General features: G+C 42.5%; 1 protein-coding gene across 29 annotated transcripts in view; it reads left to right on the top strand.

Annotated features, from left to right (window-relative positions):
- The window catches only part of ANK3 (ankyrin 3), a 345,732-nt gene that overhangs the window by 291,811 nt on the left and 36,115 nt on the right, over positions 1–17,806 (top strand). For 21 of the 29 annotated variants that reach the window (XM_039554380.1, XM_039554383.1, XM_039554384.1 and 18 more), the window contains 9 exons: positions 1,105–1,259; positions 8,032–8,243; positions 9,835–10,042; positions 10,578–10,674; positions 11,822–12,050; positions 12,595–12,720; positions 13,479–13,601; positions 14,097–14,123; positions 15,851–15,932. In XM_039554380.1, the coding sequence (XP_039410314.1) occupies positions 1,105–1,259; positions 8,032–8,243; positions 9,835–10,042; positions 10,578–10,674; positions 11,822–12,050; positions 12,595–12,720; positions 13,479–13,601; positions 14,097–14,123; positions 15,851–15,932 (1,259 nt within the window). The remainder of the gene's footprint in view (positions 1–1,104; positions 1,260–8,031; positions 8,244–9,834; positions 10,043–10,577; positions 10,675–11,821; positions 12,051–12,594; positions 12,721–13,478; positions 13,602–14,096; positions 14,124–15,850; positions 15,933–17,806) is intronic. The other 8 variants (XM_019286583.3, XM_019286585.3, XM_019286596.3 and 5 more) reach the window with 3 other exon arrangements.

Raw genomic sequence — 17,806 nt, 5'->3', positions numbered from 1 at the left:
CAGAAGTGCTGCACACTTCTCCCATCATGCGGCGCTGCTTTTAACCAAGTTAAAAAGCAGTCAAACCCTTTACAACCTCTGTAGGAAAATAATGATACTGTCTATTTAAATGTCTTAAAGCTGCATAATCCATAAATGTTCACTTACTATGTGATTTCAGTCGGTTTGTCTTAGCATACCTTAAAATGCATATCCTGCCTGTGAAGTGTTTGGCAACAGTGTCTGTTATGTTGAGGAATGGCACATGAAGTGAATGGTGGTTTCTGTTGGTTGTTCATACAAGCTGTTCAGTGATGCACTTGCAGTCCTCTGTTGAAGGTACTTTGTCTGGTGACATAGGTGTATTATTAACCACCTTCTCATTCCCTTCCCTTCCCCCCAAAATGTTTGACAGTAACTAATATAAATGTGGTCATGATGTTGTTCAACCCAGAGAAATCCATTCTGAAAGGATCTAACGATTCCCCAGTGATGTCTGCTGTGCAGAGGTTGCAGCTGTGATGCTGGGCATGAGAACCAGAAAGCGGAGCTAAAGAAAAACAGTCTCTTTTATTTCACAGGAGCTGCATCCACAGAGAGCCAGGGAGAGCTTTGAAAACTCTGGGACTTAGTTTGAAGTTCAAAATCTACATAATTGCATGGTTCCTGTTGCAGTCAGTGGCTGTTGCATGCATTGGGATAGCCAGACTGCTTCTGAATTGACTTTGTCCCTTCAAACTCTCTGAGCCAGATCCAAATTTTGACTGTGCTAATGCCAGTTAAAAGTCAGCAGTGCTGCATGTGCTGGAGGCAGGTTGGATCATCTAAACCCCAGGATAAATGAACAGGGAACTCTCCTTACTAAAAGTTGTCACTATTTTTTTCATGGAGGCAGGTATTTCAAAAGATTTGCACAAAAAATGAGGTATATATTAGTATTTTCAATTTATCCATTAGTTACAGTTTAAATGATAAAGGATTGTGCAGCTTTGGCAGTTTTAAAAACATTTTTACTGTAACAGTGTTAACTATTTAAAATGACTGTAGTTTTCTTAAGGACCCATAGGAAATTAAGGGCAGTGAGGAAATATAGGGCTAAAAATAACATGATTCCTTTTTCTCTAGCCCTGTCATAGTGGAAATCCCACATTTTGGATCAATGAGAGGCAAGGAAAGAGAACTGATCGTACTCCGAAGTGAGAATGGGGAAACGTGGAAAGAGCACCAGTATGACAGCAAACATGAAGACTTAACTGAAATACTCAATGGCATGGATGAAGGTAAATATTATCTCAAAGCTTTAGCAAGCTTTGCCTTTGTGAAGGCTTGCTAACACGGGCTGACTAAAGCAAACTAAAGTAAAACAGTGCAGAGGATGTCTGACTTCAGGGAATACAGTGTGTGTTCCATATTAAAGTGATGGAAAGAGTGTAAGGAGAAATTGTTCTGCAGTGGCCTGGAGACATCCTGGAATGAGTGGTGAATTTTGGTCTGAAGTCTTGCCAAGTTTAAGCAGAGTTGCACAGTTGCTTTACAGCCTGAATTTGAGAATAACACCCAGCTGGAGGTACACGTGTCTCTGCTGCTCAGGCAGGGCCATGGGAAGGTTGTTCCAAACCAAGGATGAAGTGTAAATATCAGCTCTGTCAGGCTTTCCCACAGACACAGACCTCGGCCCGTAGAGCATTCTTATTTCAAATGGTGTTGTTAGAGACCGCCTCCCACAAGTACACAACCTGCCTTCCTGATGCCCATCTGGGAAGTCTGGCTCCCTTGTTTTGCTTGAACATTGCTGTTTGTGTGAGAGTCCCTCAAGATGAGGGGATCCAGATGTACAACTCCATCAGAAGATGCTGTCATAGATGGTCCCTGAAGACAAATAGTGGGCAAAGCCAGGCTGTGGGGCTGCAGTGATTCCTTGGCACCCTTGCTTTCTTCTAGCAAGCATTTTTCCATACTTGTGCTGATAAACTATTGCTTGAGCTCTTTGCATCTGAGTGTGAATGAAACAGTTTGTGGTGTGAACTTTGGCTTTCTGTAAGGGTTTATCCACAGGATTTTCTCTGGAGAACCTCCTGCAGAAGGTCATAGTATGATAGGGTACAAGCTGCAGGAAAGTTCTTTCATTATCTGCGAGAGCCTGTGAAGGAAATGATGTGGCTGTGGATGGCAGCTCTGAGAGGTGTCGGTGGGGGAGCTCTGCCTTTGATTTCAGCCTCTCCTTGTTTGACAAGGGCAGCCTCAGCAAAAGGCATTCCTTGGGAACGTGGAGAGTTGTGCTGTTGTGAGGATCTCCCTGGGTATCTGAAATTCAGCATTTTTACCGATTTCCTGATCATCTGGGAATGGAGACAGCAGGATATGCTTGACTCCAAAGTGTTTGAACTGCACCTGAGCTTGTACAACCACAGTGCACCGGCAAAGATCTGCTTGTTATGTGATGATCTATTGGAGCTATTTATTTCAAAATAAACAGAGCCAACCAAACAGGAGAGCAGAAACACTGCAAGTGTTTGTCAGTGGGTTTGGAAAAATAAAATAAACCTCATCACTGAAGGATACCTAAAAGCAGTGGAACGGGCAAGGGATGGACATGGGCCAGGATAGTATGGCTTGGGGAATTACGATTGCTGCAGGATCAAATGCAGTAGTTGCAGCCTTTCAAAAAGAAAAATCTCACCTCTGCCCCTCCTTCTCTGCACACTGGTATGAGATCAGAAGTGATGATTTGGTATTTGGGTGAAGTAGTGGTAGCTTGTCAGGGGTGAGGTAGTCAGCACTGATCAGCAGCTTGCTTATTTGCTTCATGTACTTTTCAAACTGAGCTTAGTTGGATTTGGGGATAGGAAATCTGTGCACAGAAATATTGTTGTGAACTGCTGCAGCTTGCAACACTTAGGAAAGAGTTCGCATATGGATAAATTGACATCTTACAGAGATGAGCTCAATAAATAAAAACACTTTGAGAAAGGTGGGCATGAAGCCCTCAGTACCCTCAGAGCCTAAAATAATAAGCTTCACAATGTGGAGCTGCAGGACAACTTTCTGATCTACTGAGCGTTTCAGGTAGCTCTTTCCTCCTGGGGAACTGCTGTTTGAGGTTAGTGGGTGTAAGTACAGCCAAGTAATCACAGAAAGTATGATGGACATTACTCTGTTAGAGTGAAAATATTTGACACCTTAAAAGCCAAACCTCAGGAATGGCTTTTACAAACCCAGGCAATCATTTGTGAGAGGAAAAGGAGAAAAAATACTGCAGACACATCCACTGTGTTGATTATTTGTTCAGTTCATTTTAGCTTAATCCTTCTCTAGCTAGGAAAACAAAAAACAAACACAACCCACCCTGCACTAAAATAGTGCAAGGGTTTTGACAAAATTCCGCTTTAGTTAAATGACACCTTTTCAGTGTAAGAGGTCTTCCAAGCAATGACAAAAAAATTACAAATTTGTAGAATTGAGTGGGTTGGGATCTTTTTCATCTGAACTTTTACTGGTTTGTTACAAAATACCAATTAGACTTGGCTCTGGGGGAGTATCTTGCATCTCAGAAGCCATAAGTTTGGAAGAAGTTTTATTCCAGGTATGAACTCTGGAGGCAGAAGCAAGCTCTAATTTAAGTACAAAGCAGCCTCATATTAATTTAGAGGAATTTAGTGTGTCTTTGCAAGAAAACTCATCTGCATAATCATCTCTAAGTGCCAGGAGGTGCTGCAGGAGGGCCCTTTTTCTGTTAGAAGCAGCTGGTCCGTTCTCTGCCAGACCTGCTGTGATCACAAGTCCTTTCCTACCCATGTAGTGAAGGAGGGCAATCAAACCTTTACTCCCAGCTCCTTAACACGCCGAGTTTTAATGATGCAGTTTGCTCCTCTGTTTTGTCGTGCCTGTTTTGTTCTCCCCCTTAGCCGGCAGGGATGAGAGCAAGGACATCCTGGCTCCTGGCCCTCCGTGGGGACTGCCGAAAACCTGCTCTGTACTGGAAGCAGCACCATCTGCTGGGAAACCTCGTCCTAGACCCAAAATAATCCCGAGCAGGAGGCACCGCTCCAGGGCTAATGCAGGATTAAATAACAGCAGAACTTTTGGGTTATTATCATGAGAGAACAATGAACATGATGTAAAGAGCCTGTTTTTCTTTGGTGCAATCAGGCTTCTGCCTAAATAGGTTTTATTTTAAGGATGGTGCTGTACTTAGGCAAATACAGGGCTGAGGGAATATAGGGAACTTGGCATTTTTAGGAGTAGGAGGAGTGTGGCTCCAGACACAAGGGTAGCAATTCACAGCTCTTGGCCATGTTGCATTTATTTATACTTGAATCAAATAAAATATATGTATTTTTTGAATTTATTATTTTTTTAGGAAGAAGCTCTCTGCCTTGTAGTTGGTAAATACATTACATTTTCAGACAGGCTCCTTTTAGATATAACTTGTGTTTGCTTTTAACATTCCTCCACCCTTTAGAGATACCCTTAGACAAACTTTGGGCACAAATGCACACATTGGGGTAGATAATCTTTTAACAGTCATTTGCAAGCCAGTTAGTGAGCCAAGAAATGCAAATGTTTGTGGCTACAACATGCTTGCAGCTGCTCAGTGTGGTTTCAGATGGGAAGCAGGAGTCTTTACATAACTGAATTGTCAGATCAAACCAGAGTGTGACCTTGTTTATACTTGAAGTTTAAAATACCACGATAAATTATTCAGCAGTGATTTTGCCACATTTCCAAGAAAAGTTTTTGAACATTTTGCTGTTAAACTGTACATTGTGAATGGCAAGATAAAAGACTGCACAAAAATAGACATAAAGGACACTGGCTTATTTGAGGGTGAAACATCCCTGTGGCACTGGGAGTGTCTGGTTATGTATGTGAAACACTGAGGCTGGGAGGGTGGGTCTGGTTACCAGTATCTTCCTGTCCTCAGCTTCTCCTTGCCCCTTGCCATGTGCTCTCCCTGCCTCCATCCCCCTCCTGTATTTTTATGCATGTGGAAGCTGCCTCCTGCATGCCGTGCTTTTAGTGCAGCAATTCCTTAATGAGCACATCTCTCTGTGGGGAAAATGGGGATCCTGTGCTCACCCCACCCTGTGGTCTGTGCACGGTGACAAGGTCAGCTCTGCTCCAGCCAGGACTGAGGGAGGGTTGCACAACTCTGTTCAGGCTGGGAAGTACAAGTGAGATTTGCTTTTTCAGTGCTGGCAAAATTCTTTTGAGGCCCCGACAAGGGAAACCAGATACCAGATCACACAAAGACACCTTGAAGCTCGTGAAACAGCCAGGTGTTCTGTGACTTGTCTAGCTCTATTTCCAGTCAGAAGATTCTCATTTGGTATTACCTTATCTGAAAGTAAAAAAAGAAAGGTATTGGATGTGGATGAACTCGATCCACAACTGCCTGTCACCAGACAGAACTGGTGTGATTGCTTTCCTTGACCTGAGACAGCCTGTGTGAGGCCCCTCTCTGCCCTTGGAGGACATGGCTGGGTTTCTCTTCTCCTGTCCAGGAGCCTTAACATCCATGTGGCAGCATGCACCAAAGGGTGGGGAGGTGTGATGTTCTTCTCCTCCCTCCTTCCCCTCTCTCCATGTCCTCTCTCCTTGATCACTCCCACCAAACCATCGCAGCATAAGTGCACCATACACATGGGTGGCAGGAGAAGACCTCTGTGCACATTATATTCACAATACCTTCCTCTTGACTCCTAAAGCTGGATGGCTGTAAGTGTTCTTGGGCTGTAAGCACAAGCCTAGGAGACAGTGACATTGGGAGATTCTTCCCAGTTCTTCCTCTAACCTTTCTGCTTTGCCTGTCCCTGCTTTGCTATCCCTGTCTGTAAGATGGGGTGCGTAGCATACTTCTCTGTGGCTAAAACCCCCTTCCCTCCAAACCCCAACCATCTAACCAAAAATGCTTCGAGGTTTATCAGTGAAACACTTTGCCCAGGAATGAAGTGTCAGCAGCTGAGGAAAATAGTAATGATGATATCTCCCTCTGTAAATTGCACGAGGTGTGTTCGGGAAACGTGAGCTCTCCCAGGACTAGTTTTCCCTGTTTCATTACTTCTGTCATGCTACTGCTGCATTTCTCAGGGTGGTAAGAGAGGTGGTTTGATTGCTCATCATCTTTTTCTGTTAGAGGGCAACTTCATACAGAAGCTTACATATGTATTATCCAAACATAACCTCCCTATATATAGTCCAACTCCTCTCCATGCCTGACTGCTGCTCTGCCGCTCTAATCTTCACATCTTCTTCCTCCTCTGAAGGAGAGTGCCTGCCAGGCTCAAAGGACTTTGAAATGTTCTTTTATAAACCACTGTTGTTCTACTTCAGGAGAATTTTAATTATCCTGTGAGCATTTTAATCTCTGTGAGCATTTTACAGTGGGTTTTTTTCTCTAGCAACAAACGGGAGATGATTAGGATTTACCAGTCAAGATTATACCTGCCTGGGAGTTTAAGAATCCAGTTTGTCTCCTGCACAAGCCATTGCTTCCAGGGGCTGCAGGCAGAATGCCTAACTCATTAGATGGCTTCAGATACCAATCTCTGAGTCAAAGTAAATGGAAGCTGACATTATGATAAGAAATTATCCACTTCTGGTAGGTACATATGATCCACAGCGGCACTGTGTGATTAATCCAAACTACCTGCTGAATGTTTTAAAATGGAAAACTGACATTTTACCAAATTTACATCCTAATTCTTTTGGAACTGTAATTGAGCTTACACGTTTAGAGGAGGAAAATGTCTCAGTCACAAAGTATTTTACAAGTGTCTTTTGTCTTATTATTGTCCAGTATTATTTCTGGTCTTCCTGCTTTCTCTTGCTGGATCTGATAAAAATGTCATCTTTGGAGGAACAAATTTTATTTAGAGGTTCCCTTTTTAAGGAGGAAAATAAGAGCTGAAATTTGTGGAGTGCTGAAATGAAGCCAAATTACAAGAGATTAAAAGGCCAAGTGGAAGAAGTTACAAGGAGAAATGCATGACAGTTACGTAATTATCTCCATTTGTGTATAGTGCTTATATCACAGGGATTTCACCAATGCATTTGGGGTTTCACTAGTGCAAATATATATATTTATATACACACATAGTTGCAAAAGTAGTTATATTTTTGTTGTATCACAGAGTTTGCCCCAGTGCGTATATGGGGAAAACTGTCATGTACTTAACTAATTAATAGTACTCTGTGCACCTTTCTGAGCCCTGGTGACCCTACAAGCTGGGAATGTGGCTGAGAGCACTGATGGTTGATGACCTGATTCTGTTTCAGTAGTGTCTGAAGATGCATTAAGGTTCTCTGGGAACTGAGGGGTGCACTGCAGTTATTTTGGGGCAGATGACCAAATGGCTGGAAGCCTGATGTGGAAGGGAAGCTTGCTATTGCTTCAGCTCACTGGTAGTGGTGGGAGACAGAGCCCTGTCACTTCCACAGTTTCATGGAGAATCTGGTCAGGATTTTTGGATGCCAGTCTGGGAAATAACTGTCTCAAGTGCCTTAGGTGGCCAAGCTCTTGATTGCACACCTGAAGTGGAGGGAGAGAGTTCATGAACCGACTCTGATCTCCTGTGGTTTTCTGTATGTCAGTGCTGTATGAGGGAAGAGGCTGGGAATAATTTGAAGGAGTGCACAGAAGGATCAGTGCACTTGAGTGCTTTTAGATAGAAATGAGAGAGGGAAGAAGCTTGACAGTCTCCTTCAGCCCTCCTTGGACTTCTATGCTGTGTGACAAACCTGCCATTCTGTGGCAGCTGCTACTGCAGAGACTGTCACACCCAAGTACTTAGGTGTCCTAGCAAGTCTTTTTGTCTATTGCTGTTGGCCCTCATTGTCAAGATCTATGCAAAAATTCACAGAAAAAACAGAGCTTGATAATCGATAGCACTGAATGGCTTTTTTTTAATCTCCTGTAGTAAATAAATAATAATAAAACCCCCTAACCTTCTTAGGCATTTTAAGGCTTATTCAAAACCTCACATCACAGATGTGTGTGGGATGAACCTGGGCAGGGGATGCCTGAGCATTTTACCTGTGTTGTGCCCCCAGAGCTGGACAGCGTGGAGGAGCTGGAGAAGAAGCGGATCTGCAGGATCGTCACCAAGGACTTCCCCCAGTACTTTGCAGTGGTTTCCCGGATCAAGCAGGAGAGTAACCAGATCGGGCCCGAGGGTGGGGTGCTGAGCAGCACCACGGTGCCACGTGTCCAGGCCTCCTTCCCCGAGGGGGCTCTGACCAAGAGAATCCGCGTGGGGCTCCAGGTAAAGATGTTTTAGTGTTCATACCTGCAGCATCTCTTAAGGGCACCTGTCTCGATGCACAGGACTGGAAGCTACAGAGCTGCAGCTCCTCAGCAGTGGGCTGTGACAAGGGGCTTTTCACACCTCAGGTCTGAGTTGGCACCCATTTGCCACACTCAGTGTCCCCCAGGAACAGGTGGTGCACAGTCCTCCTCCCTGTGGCAAAAGCCCAGCACCCCTTGGATCACCTCCCTGAGTATTGCTTGGCACTCCAGGAATGGAGAGGGGAAAGCAAAGACCTGGAGCCATCACAGCCCCAGCAGCTCTGCAGGCACTGTGCAGTCCCTGTCTCCTGTGGCAGAGCAGCAGCCTGTGGATGGGGTCACTGGGCTGCCCTTTGCCACAGGAATGTGTTCGGTAGGGATTACATGCAGCTGTTTGACAGCTGTTACTGGGTCAAAAACCTCCCATGCGCATCTGCTGTGTCTTAGGACGTTCTTCACTGGCGTTCCTAGGGATGAATTCTGGGAAGGGCAAATAGCTTAAACTGTACTCAAATAAACTGCACAGAAAGTGCAGAAATATTCCATAGGAATAGGAGGCATCTTTGAGTTCAGTTAGTTATCGCTTAAAATTACCTTAATAGCCTGACAAGTCTGGTGGGTTTGTGAAAAAGAGGTGCTGGTTTGGATTGCAGTGCTTTACATTCACTCTGAAACATTTCTGACAAAGATGCTTTATATCTCAAGATGATTAATCGTGAGAAAATTGAATTTCTGCTCTTTTGGTTATCCAGTTGCCTTCCCAGAGCTCTCCAGCATGAAGGAAATATGACATCTCCATATGCAGTGTTGTGACTGCTGAGACTGCAGTGTAACAGCATGTTCTCTGCATATCAGAGCACACTGCAATTTGAATAATAGCAAGTCACGGGTCAGCCTGATTTGAACAGACTTGAAAGCTTAAAAAATTTAAAAATAAAAAAGGCAAATGGATGCAAACTCCTATTACCACATGTGTTACTTTTGACTGTAGAAAATGGGAAATCTACTTACAAGTCTTCTATAACTTCATGATTCTTTATGATTTTGACCCAAACAAGTATTTATTTTCTAATAATCACAGGTAGCACTGAGTACAGAGGTCAGTCAGAGTGCGGTGTTCCTCAAGAGCACGAATCTGTATTTGGCAGAAATGTAAGAATCGTCCATCACCTCCAGGAGACAGTGTCTAGTCCTCACTGCTCAAGTGCAAAATAGGCCTCTTTTTGCATTTTGAAATTGTACTTCATGTCACTGATCACTGTAAATTAAGAGCAAAACCAAACATGCTCTGAAAAACTTTCAGTAAATACTGCAGAGAAGCTTCTGAGATTTAGCTCTACAAGTTAGCTGTTAGGAAATCAGAAGTAGGTTTTTGAATAGAAGATAAATATGAATTGCACTAGTAATCATCCTTGAGAGTTGTAGGAGAGGGCTTCCTGGGAGAAAAAATAAAAAAAGTAGAATTCTACAGAAAATATAAAGAAAATAGAATTATCATTCAGAAAATAATTCTGCATGTCTGTAAACAATTTGTAGCTCTAGTTTAAGTATGTTCCCTGTGTTGACAGGCTCAACCAGTTCCGGAAGAGATTGTCAAAAAAATCCTTGGAAATAAAGCAACATTCAGTCCCATTGTCACTGTGGAGCCAAGAAGAAGAAAATTCCATAAGCCAATAACCATGACAATTCCTGTGCCACCTCCGTCAGGAGAAGGAGTAACCAACGGGTACAAAGGAGACACAACTCCCAGCCTTCGACTCCTATGTAGCATTACAGGTTAGAGCAAATCCTGCTCTTTGCCAAGGTTTCTGTGCTCACTCTCACAACTCCTGCCTTCCAGTGAGGGAACCTTGCTGTGCTGGGCCACTGGGGTTCAGATCAGCTCTCCTGAGCAAAGGCAGCTGAGGTTATTTCCAAGGCTCTCACTGATTCCCTGAGCTTTGTATCTGGTCCCATGCCATTGTAAAAGAACTCTCCCAGCATTGATTAAACACTATTTTATATTTAGCCAGTATGAAGACTTTCAGTCTTGGCTATTAAACATGGTTGTCAGTAAAAGTAGTTTGCAGGAGTAATTCTGTCCTAGCTGATATCCAAGGGGGGTTGCTGTTGACTTGTAGGTATGTTCTTTGCTTACATCATTGTTTTTTGTTGTGGGACATGTGATGCCACGTATAACATGGAGCTCAGCTGTTGGAGAACATTAATGTCTAGGTTCTCTTTTTATGTGTGAGATGGAGATATTCTGTATGCAGTCTGTGTGTGTTCAGTGTTTGAAAGGAAATCTCCCTGGCGTGTGTTGTTTGCACAGGAGGCACTTCACCTGCACAGTGGGAGGACATCACGGGCACCACTCCGCTGACGTTTTCCAACGACTGCGTCTCCTTCACCACCAATGTTTCAGCCAGGTATGGGAACAGACCCTGCCAAAGGCAGCTCGGGAATGGCTTCCCTTGATCAACACTGTGCCTGGTTGTGGGGTTGTGTTTTGGCTTTCTGGAAGCCTTTCACAAGGCTGATGAAGCAGAAATGGCCCAGATGCTGCTTTGTCACTGCCTGTCAGCATCCCACACACCCAGGGCTGCACACAAAGCTCTGGCCCAGCCTGTGCTGCTGTGCTGGGGTCTCCTGGCAGGCACACAGCCTGTTCCTCTGAAGGCTGCCATGCCACACAGGGCTTTGGTTTTCCTGTAAATGGCAACAGAAAGGGAAAGCTTAAAATGTTCATCCCTTTAAAAAAAAATGGGGGGATCATAAAAATGTATTTGTTTAAAGATTTAAAGACATTTAAGTTCTGGCTGTCGGCTTTTTAGTTGAAAATTATATTATATTGCTCTCACAAAAATATCATTTGTGATATGAAATTAATCTTCATGGACTTACCTGCTGATTGGAGGCATTTAACAGGATCTGTACAAATCACACATTCTAGTGACAAAATTCATGGTATAGCAGGTAGAGAGTTTATCATTCCATAAACAACATTGCAACTATAGGAACCTTTATGAAAAGAGGGTGAATTGCTGAAGAACCAAACAGATCGGGGCTGAAATATTGTGGGAAAGACTGATACAAAGTATAAACTATTTATAATTTGTATCATGCTTGTCTTCAAGCTCTTAATCATAAAATGAGAAAAATAGCAATATAACACCTGTCTCTGTGAAAGTTCACTGTGGGCCTATTTGGTTCAGCCTAAATGGGAGACGCAGTTTTGCTTTGTGTGTTATAAAGGTGTTAGTTTTAGCAAATCAAATGTATAGTGAAGCATCAGTACATTACAATATACATTGTGTGTGGTCACAAGAAACTGAACTTGCCCACTTTGGCTTCAAATGAGCCTTCAGATAGACAGTTTTATGAGATCCCAGGGTGGGGTCAGATAAGTTTGTCAGCATTTCATTGCCAGGTATTCCGATTTTTGGATGGTTAAAGCTGTAGGACAGTACACATGCAAAATGACCAAGGATACAGGACACAGTTTCTCTTTAAAGGCTGAAGCAGTGTTGGAGCACAATGAAAAGTTGATTTACTGGTTTACTTTTTCCCACTCAGATTTTGGCTCGCAGACTGCCACCAAGTACTAGAGACTGTTGGGCTGGCAACACAGCTTTATAGAGAATTAATATGTGTTCCTTACATGGCAAAGTTTGTGATATTTGCCAAAATGAACGACCCCGTGGAATCCAATTTGCGCTGCTTCTGCATGACTGACGACAAAGTGGACAAAACTTTGGAGCAGCAAGAGAACTTCGAGGAAGTTGCAAGAAGCAAAGACATTGAGGTACATTCCTTGCAGCTGGCTTCCTCCTTGTTGGGTGGGCAGTGTGTTTTCCAAGTAGCAGCAGGGCCTGCAAAGGCCATGACAAGCCCTGTTAAATAAAGGTTCATGGCAAAGCTGTGTCATGAAACTTCTCAAAAAGGACAAAATAGGGCAAGACTGGAGGAGCATGAGGACATGTGTCGATGCCCCAGTGCAGTCTGCAGTGGGGTTTGCACTCGCTGCTGCCAAGTAGCCCTGGTTGGGCTTTGCAGACAGCTGGAATGCCTTCTCATTGGTCCTACAGTAGGACTGGCTTGTGGTGAAATCATGGTCACCAACTTATTGTTTCTTGAAGAAATCTACCCACTCTTACTCTAGAAAAACCAGTCAGGTGCTCGTAGTACCGTGCCATAATGCGCAGGGATATTCTAATTTGTTGTTGAGTGTAACCTGAGCGGGGACTTGTGTTAAACTCAGGAGCTGTGTTGGGGGAAATCATAATACTTATATGCATGAATCTACTGTTAAAAGAGGTTTTATTGACTTTTATTTCTTGCTTTGATAGGTTCTGGAAGGAAAACCTATTTATGTTGATTGCTATGGAAATCTGGCCCCTTTGACTAAAGGAGGACAGCAGCTTGTTTTTAATTTTTATGCTTTCAAAGAAAACAGACTGCCATTCTCTATCAAGGTAAAAGAAAGACAAACTAAGTGGCCCTGCTGATTTCTTCCCTTCCCACACTCCCTCTGCCTATTTTCAGCCATATAGGACTAACTTGCCCCTGGGATGTAAGTGTAGGTTTTTAATACGTGAATTACACGGAGAGGGTGCTTTGCTTGAGGCCACAGCAGAACTGCTGGCAGATCTGGGAACAGAATACCCGTGATAGGATTCACAACCTTTTACTAAAACCATATCTCAAATTGGAGCCCTGATATACTGCCAGTAGATCACAGTTTCTGAGGGATTAAGCACAGGAGATCCATTCAGTAATGTACTGTACTGCAGAGCAGCCTTCAGAAGGTGTGTGCAGACTGCTCATCTCTAAATGGCCAGGAATGGGTGCCTGCTTTCCTTAGCCTTGTCACAGCTGCTGTGCTGAAGAGGTTGTAAAGCTTTTTGGTAAACACAAGAGCAAAACATGGCAGAATAAAATGCAGGTGAGCAGACAGTGCCTGGCAGTAATAGCCCAGTATGAAACTGTCAGGTTGGACTCAGCACCTTGTCTTGCATGGATTTGCCATCAGAGAGCTTTAGGCTGACATAACTTTTTCACAGTGATGCATTTTCTCCTTCCGCACTTCAGGCTGAGCTCCAGCTCGGTGTTATTGGTCTTTACACCCTGGAAAGCTCCTTGTAGAAGGAAATTCTGAGACACATTCCAGAAACCTCCTGTAGGCCTCTGAATTACTCCATATTACTACAATGTTGCAAAATTTATTTTCCAGGTAAGAGACACCAGCCAGGAACCCTGTGGTCGATTATCATTTTTGAAAGAACCAAAGACTACAAAAGGACTGCCACAAACAGCTGTTTGCAACTTGAATATCACTCTGCCAGCACACAAAAAGGTATTTGTTAGGAAAAGTAAACATTTTCCTTAGGGTTGGGTTGGATTTATTTTTGTTCCTTTAGTTTTTGTCTCTCTTTTTTCTTTTTCTTTCCGGCTAGTCATAAAGAAACCCTGTGAATTGTCAGTAATGAGAATGCTTTGGAATATGATAAAGGCTTTTAAAATGTATGTTTTATTGGTTTCTTGTATGTAGAACGCTTTTAAAGTCTCTTGTTACTGTGGTGTCGAGTTCCTGTAATTTTTACGGTTCTGTTTACAGCTCATGCTTCAGCCTGCAAGTCATAGGTTTATGCTTTCAGTAATGTCACGTGTTTATTTGCATTGGATGTAAGATTTTTTTTTTTCTTTTGTGTTGACATTTTGGATTTGCTTTGCCTTATAAATCAGCTTGCATTTTGTGCTCCCAATTTGGTCCTTTTCATATCCTGATATTCTTTTCCCTGCTGTCCATTATAATATTCCTTGTCTCTGCAATGCATCTTGGGACCAAAAGGAAACAGAGTCAGATCAAGATGATGAGGTAATATAAACACTGTCTTCTGTTTTTATTTCCTTCAGATTTAGTGAAGAAAAGTAGTATGTTATAGAAAAAAACAAACAGCTATTTTTAACTGTGGCGTTGAAATGATACCTACAGAAAAATATAAATATCCTCGACTCCTCACAGTCTGTTGTAAAACAGTAGAAGTGCACAAATGTGGAAAAACCCGTGATTATTTGTTATGAAATTAAATCAAACATTGAATAAAAGCAGTTTAAAATTTAACTGATTTTCTTCTGAAAAAGAATATATTTATGAATATCAGACCAAGTCAAATTTGACAAGAAGAGTTTAGTGGGTAAGATTTTACCTCTTGGAGTAACACTGACACTGCTATGGTAACTTGTATTTCTGAGAAGGAAAAGTGTACTGTTGAGGCCACCATAGTGGCCTTTAGTGTCTTACCTCTGTAAATAAACTGGATTCTTTCTAAAAAAGTAAACCAGCCAAGAGCAATTTCTAAATACTGTGTTCAAATCTATTTTCAAATAAAGCTCAGATATTTGCGGCTTAAAAATCCTCTGTTTCATGGAAACTGCAACATTAGATTGTCAGAAAATTGAGTGGGTTTTACTCGTTAGAGGTAGTTACAGATGAGATCATCTTATAAAAGAAACTACATAGATGTTTCCAATTTACCTAGAAGCAATTTCTTTTTTTCTCTTCCTGGTGGCAAATAAATAGCGGTTGTCACCTGCTGGTTAGAATAGCTTAAAAAAAACCCCCAAACAATTCAAACCAAAACATTCCTTACATGTTAAAAAAATAATAATAGCAAAAACATCACTTGATCTCCACAGCATTTGTTCCTGGTGAGCTATTATATAGCTATAACAATAGTTTTCTTTCTAAACAAACCATATTTTTAGCCACATATTGAAGTGAGGTGATCTCTGAAGGACTGTTAATATTTAAGACACCGCACCAGCAGCTACGCCACTGAACGCAGTGACTTACGAGGCTATTTATTAGCTAACAAGAGTAGTCTGCTTTCTAATCCACATCTTTGCATTTTGTGCATATTAAAAAATCCCCTCCCATGCCTTTTTTTGTCTTTAATGTATTCACTTTAAAGCCAGTTGTACATTGTGGTGTATGTGCTTTTGGGACGAACTAATCTGGGGCAAAATACTCAATCGGTCTAAGTTGCACTCTTATGAATGTTTTATGTCTGTACCTGTAGTCTTTTGTGTTGACCTCCTCTTTCTAGCCAAAGGTGGTTTGTTTTACTGAGAATGAACAGTATCACACCATTTCTAGTAGTGCGAAGCAGTTTATTAGATGATAATGGGATAATACAGTATCATGATGCTTTAAGGAAGGATAATGAGCTGCTTCTGCTACCTAAGCTCTTCTACGTCCTAAGCAGAGGAATGAACCTGAGGGCTCACTCTTAGGGCTGCAGTCCCTTCCCTGCTTGCTCTGGAAGGGTGGTCACCTACAGCAGTTTCTGTGCAGCCACGCTCCCTGCTCGGCAGTGCCTGACACTCATCACACAGGAGCAGAGACCAGCTCTGCCCGCTCCCTGCCTGCTTGCCCAAATTCGGCTTCAGCATGCCATCCTGAAGCTGAATGGAAGCACCCATTCTCCCCTGTGGGGTTGTGTGCCATGAAAAGCGGCCCATCCTGCTGAGGTTTGAGGACTGGTCTGTTCAGATGGGGGCAGTGATCCCCAAGGCCCTAAATCCTGCTGTGTTTTGTTGCAGACGGAGAAAGCTGACCGGCGCCAGAACTTCGTCTCCCTTGCTTTACGTAAGCGCTACAGCTATCTGACTGAGCCTGGAATGAGTGAGTTGCTCTTACCAAAGTACTAAACCATATAGATGTGATTTTTCATAAGAAGAGACATTTTTTCTATAAACGTTGTATTTGGTGTCACTCTGGGAAAAAAAAAAGAAAAAAGAAAAAAAAAGCTGTCTGAAACAAAACTCTTGGATGGTCTGTGAACTCTTGTGTTGTGAGAGCTTGAAGAATCCTGACTGGCAAATGATGTATGTTAGTTAAGTTAAAATATAACAGATTTTAAAATGCCTTGTAGCTCCAGAGTAAGGAGGGTTGCAAATTGCTTTCAAAAAGTGTCTTCCTCTCCGCTTTGGAACATTAGAGAGAGGTGCTGTAGAAGGGAATGTTACACAAAAAGTTCAGAAAGCGGCTCAGATAAGCGCTTAAATGTTTAGATGCTTAGCCAAAACAGACTCTCTCATATTTTATATTTTCCCTCTTCTTTCTCCTCCCCTTCCCTTTTTCCTGTTACCTGCAGATGCTTTTTATTCCCTGCCACCACACATTGCTTCCTTTTAAACTTGTGTTCCCCTTGACCAGACCTGTGGCATTCCTTTCCTTCTCAGTTAAATACAATAATGTATTTGGCTTAGCTTTTCTTCCTCACTTCTCCTCTCTGAGGTCAACTGCTACTGTTCCCCATTTCCAGGCTTTTTCTTGCCTTTTTTTTTTTTCCCCCTTTTGACTCCTCAGTTGCTACCCCGCAACAGACCCTTTGATATAATTCCATAAAATCCATAGACAAACTTCATCGGGTCTTGGGAGTTCCCACTGGATGGCTGCTGCTTATTTATCCTATAAGATCTGTGGCTTCTTTGGATCAGATGTGCTCCAGAATATATTACACTTCTCAGGCCGGGAAGAAGACTTCAAGCATATAACATCTGAAGAAGCTATCAGATCTGCTGAGACATCTTGATGGACTGTTAAGGTATTGTCAGAGGCTTGATGGGAACTGAGAGAGAGGGAAAATGAAGCTGCTGGAAAGAAGGTTGATGACTGTGTATATCGCTCACAATAAATTTTTCGGCCCTCACTGGGGGGGAAAAAAAAAGTCTTATTTATTCACCAGAGGTCCATTAAGTCTCATTTGCAAAAAACTGGCAGACAGATTTTTTAGCTCTTCAACTGCAAAAAGGAGCACAGAAGCAGCATCTTAAATGTCTCTGAATCTGTGATTTGACAGGCAAAAAAGAAGTTAGGAAGGGAGCCTGTGGGTTTGCTTGCCTGACTGGTCAGTTGTGACAGACATCACAGTGCAGTGGGGTTCCTGTAAAGATACGTCCTAACACTAACTGCTGAACAAGTTATTAGTTCTTTTCAGAATCATTTTGGGGTTTGTTTCTTGAACTCGAGACTGTATGAACTTTTGGTGAATGTTAGCAGCTACTGCTAATTAAATCTCCATAATAAAATCTAGTACATTTAATGAAGTACACTATGGGGTTTTTTTCAGGTGGGAAGGAAGAAGTATATTTGTACTTAAAAATAATGTAGTGAGGAAAAGTGGGCATTTCTTGATTAGTCTGTGCCAGTCAGGCCTAGTACTCAAGCTCTCTTCAACATAAATGTTCTTATGCAGTATCACCAGCCATCCACACTGACTTCTGGGCTTGGATTGGCTCCTATAGGACCAGCACATTTGTCCTTGCAGGATATGGACCTGTGGTGCACTGAATACTCACTATTTTGTAGGAGTGTGTGTGCTTTAACAGTTCAGTGTTGGCCTTGTTGAACTTCTTTCACTGTGAATTACCATCTGTCTATAAGACAGATCAAGCAGGTTTGACAAATTATTAGTGTAACTTGAGAGTAAGGTATGTTGAATAAATTCTTTGGATATTTTAGCTCCATTTCTAATTCCAACTTCAAAGGAAAAA

The sequence above is a fragment of the Corvus cornix genome, chromosome 6, assembly GCF_000738735.6.
Source record: "Corvus cornix cornix isolate S_Up_H32 chromosome 6, ASM73873v5, whole genome shotgun sequence".
Lineage (NCBI taxonomy): Eukaryota > Metazoa > Chordata > Aves > Passeriformes > Corvidae > Corvus > Corvus cornix.
Note: the sequence above shows the minus strand (reverse complement) of the source record. Positions and strands in the feature narration are given on the sequence as shown.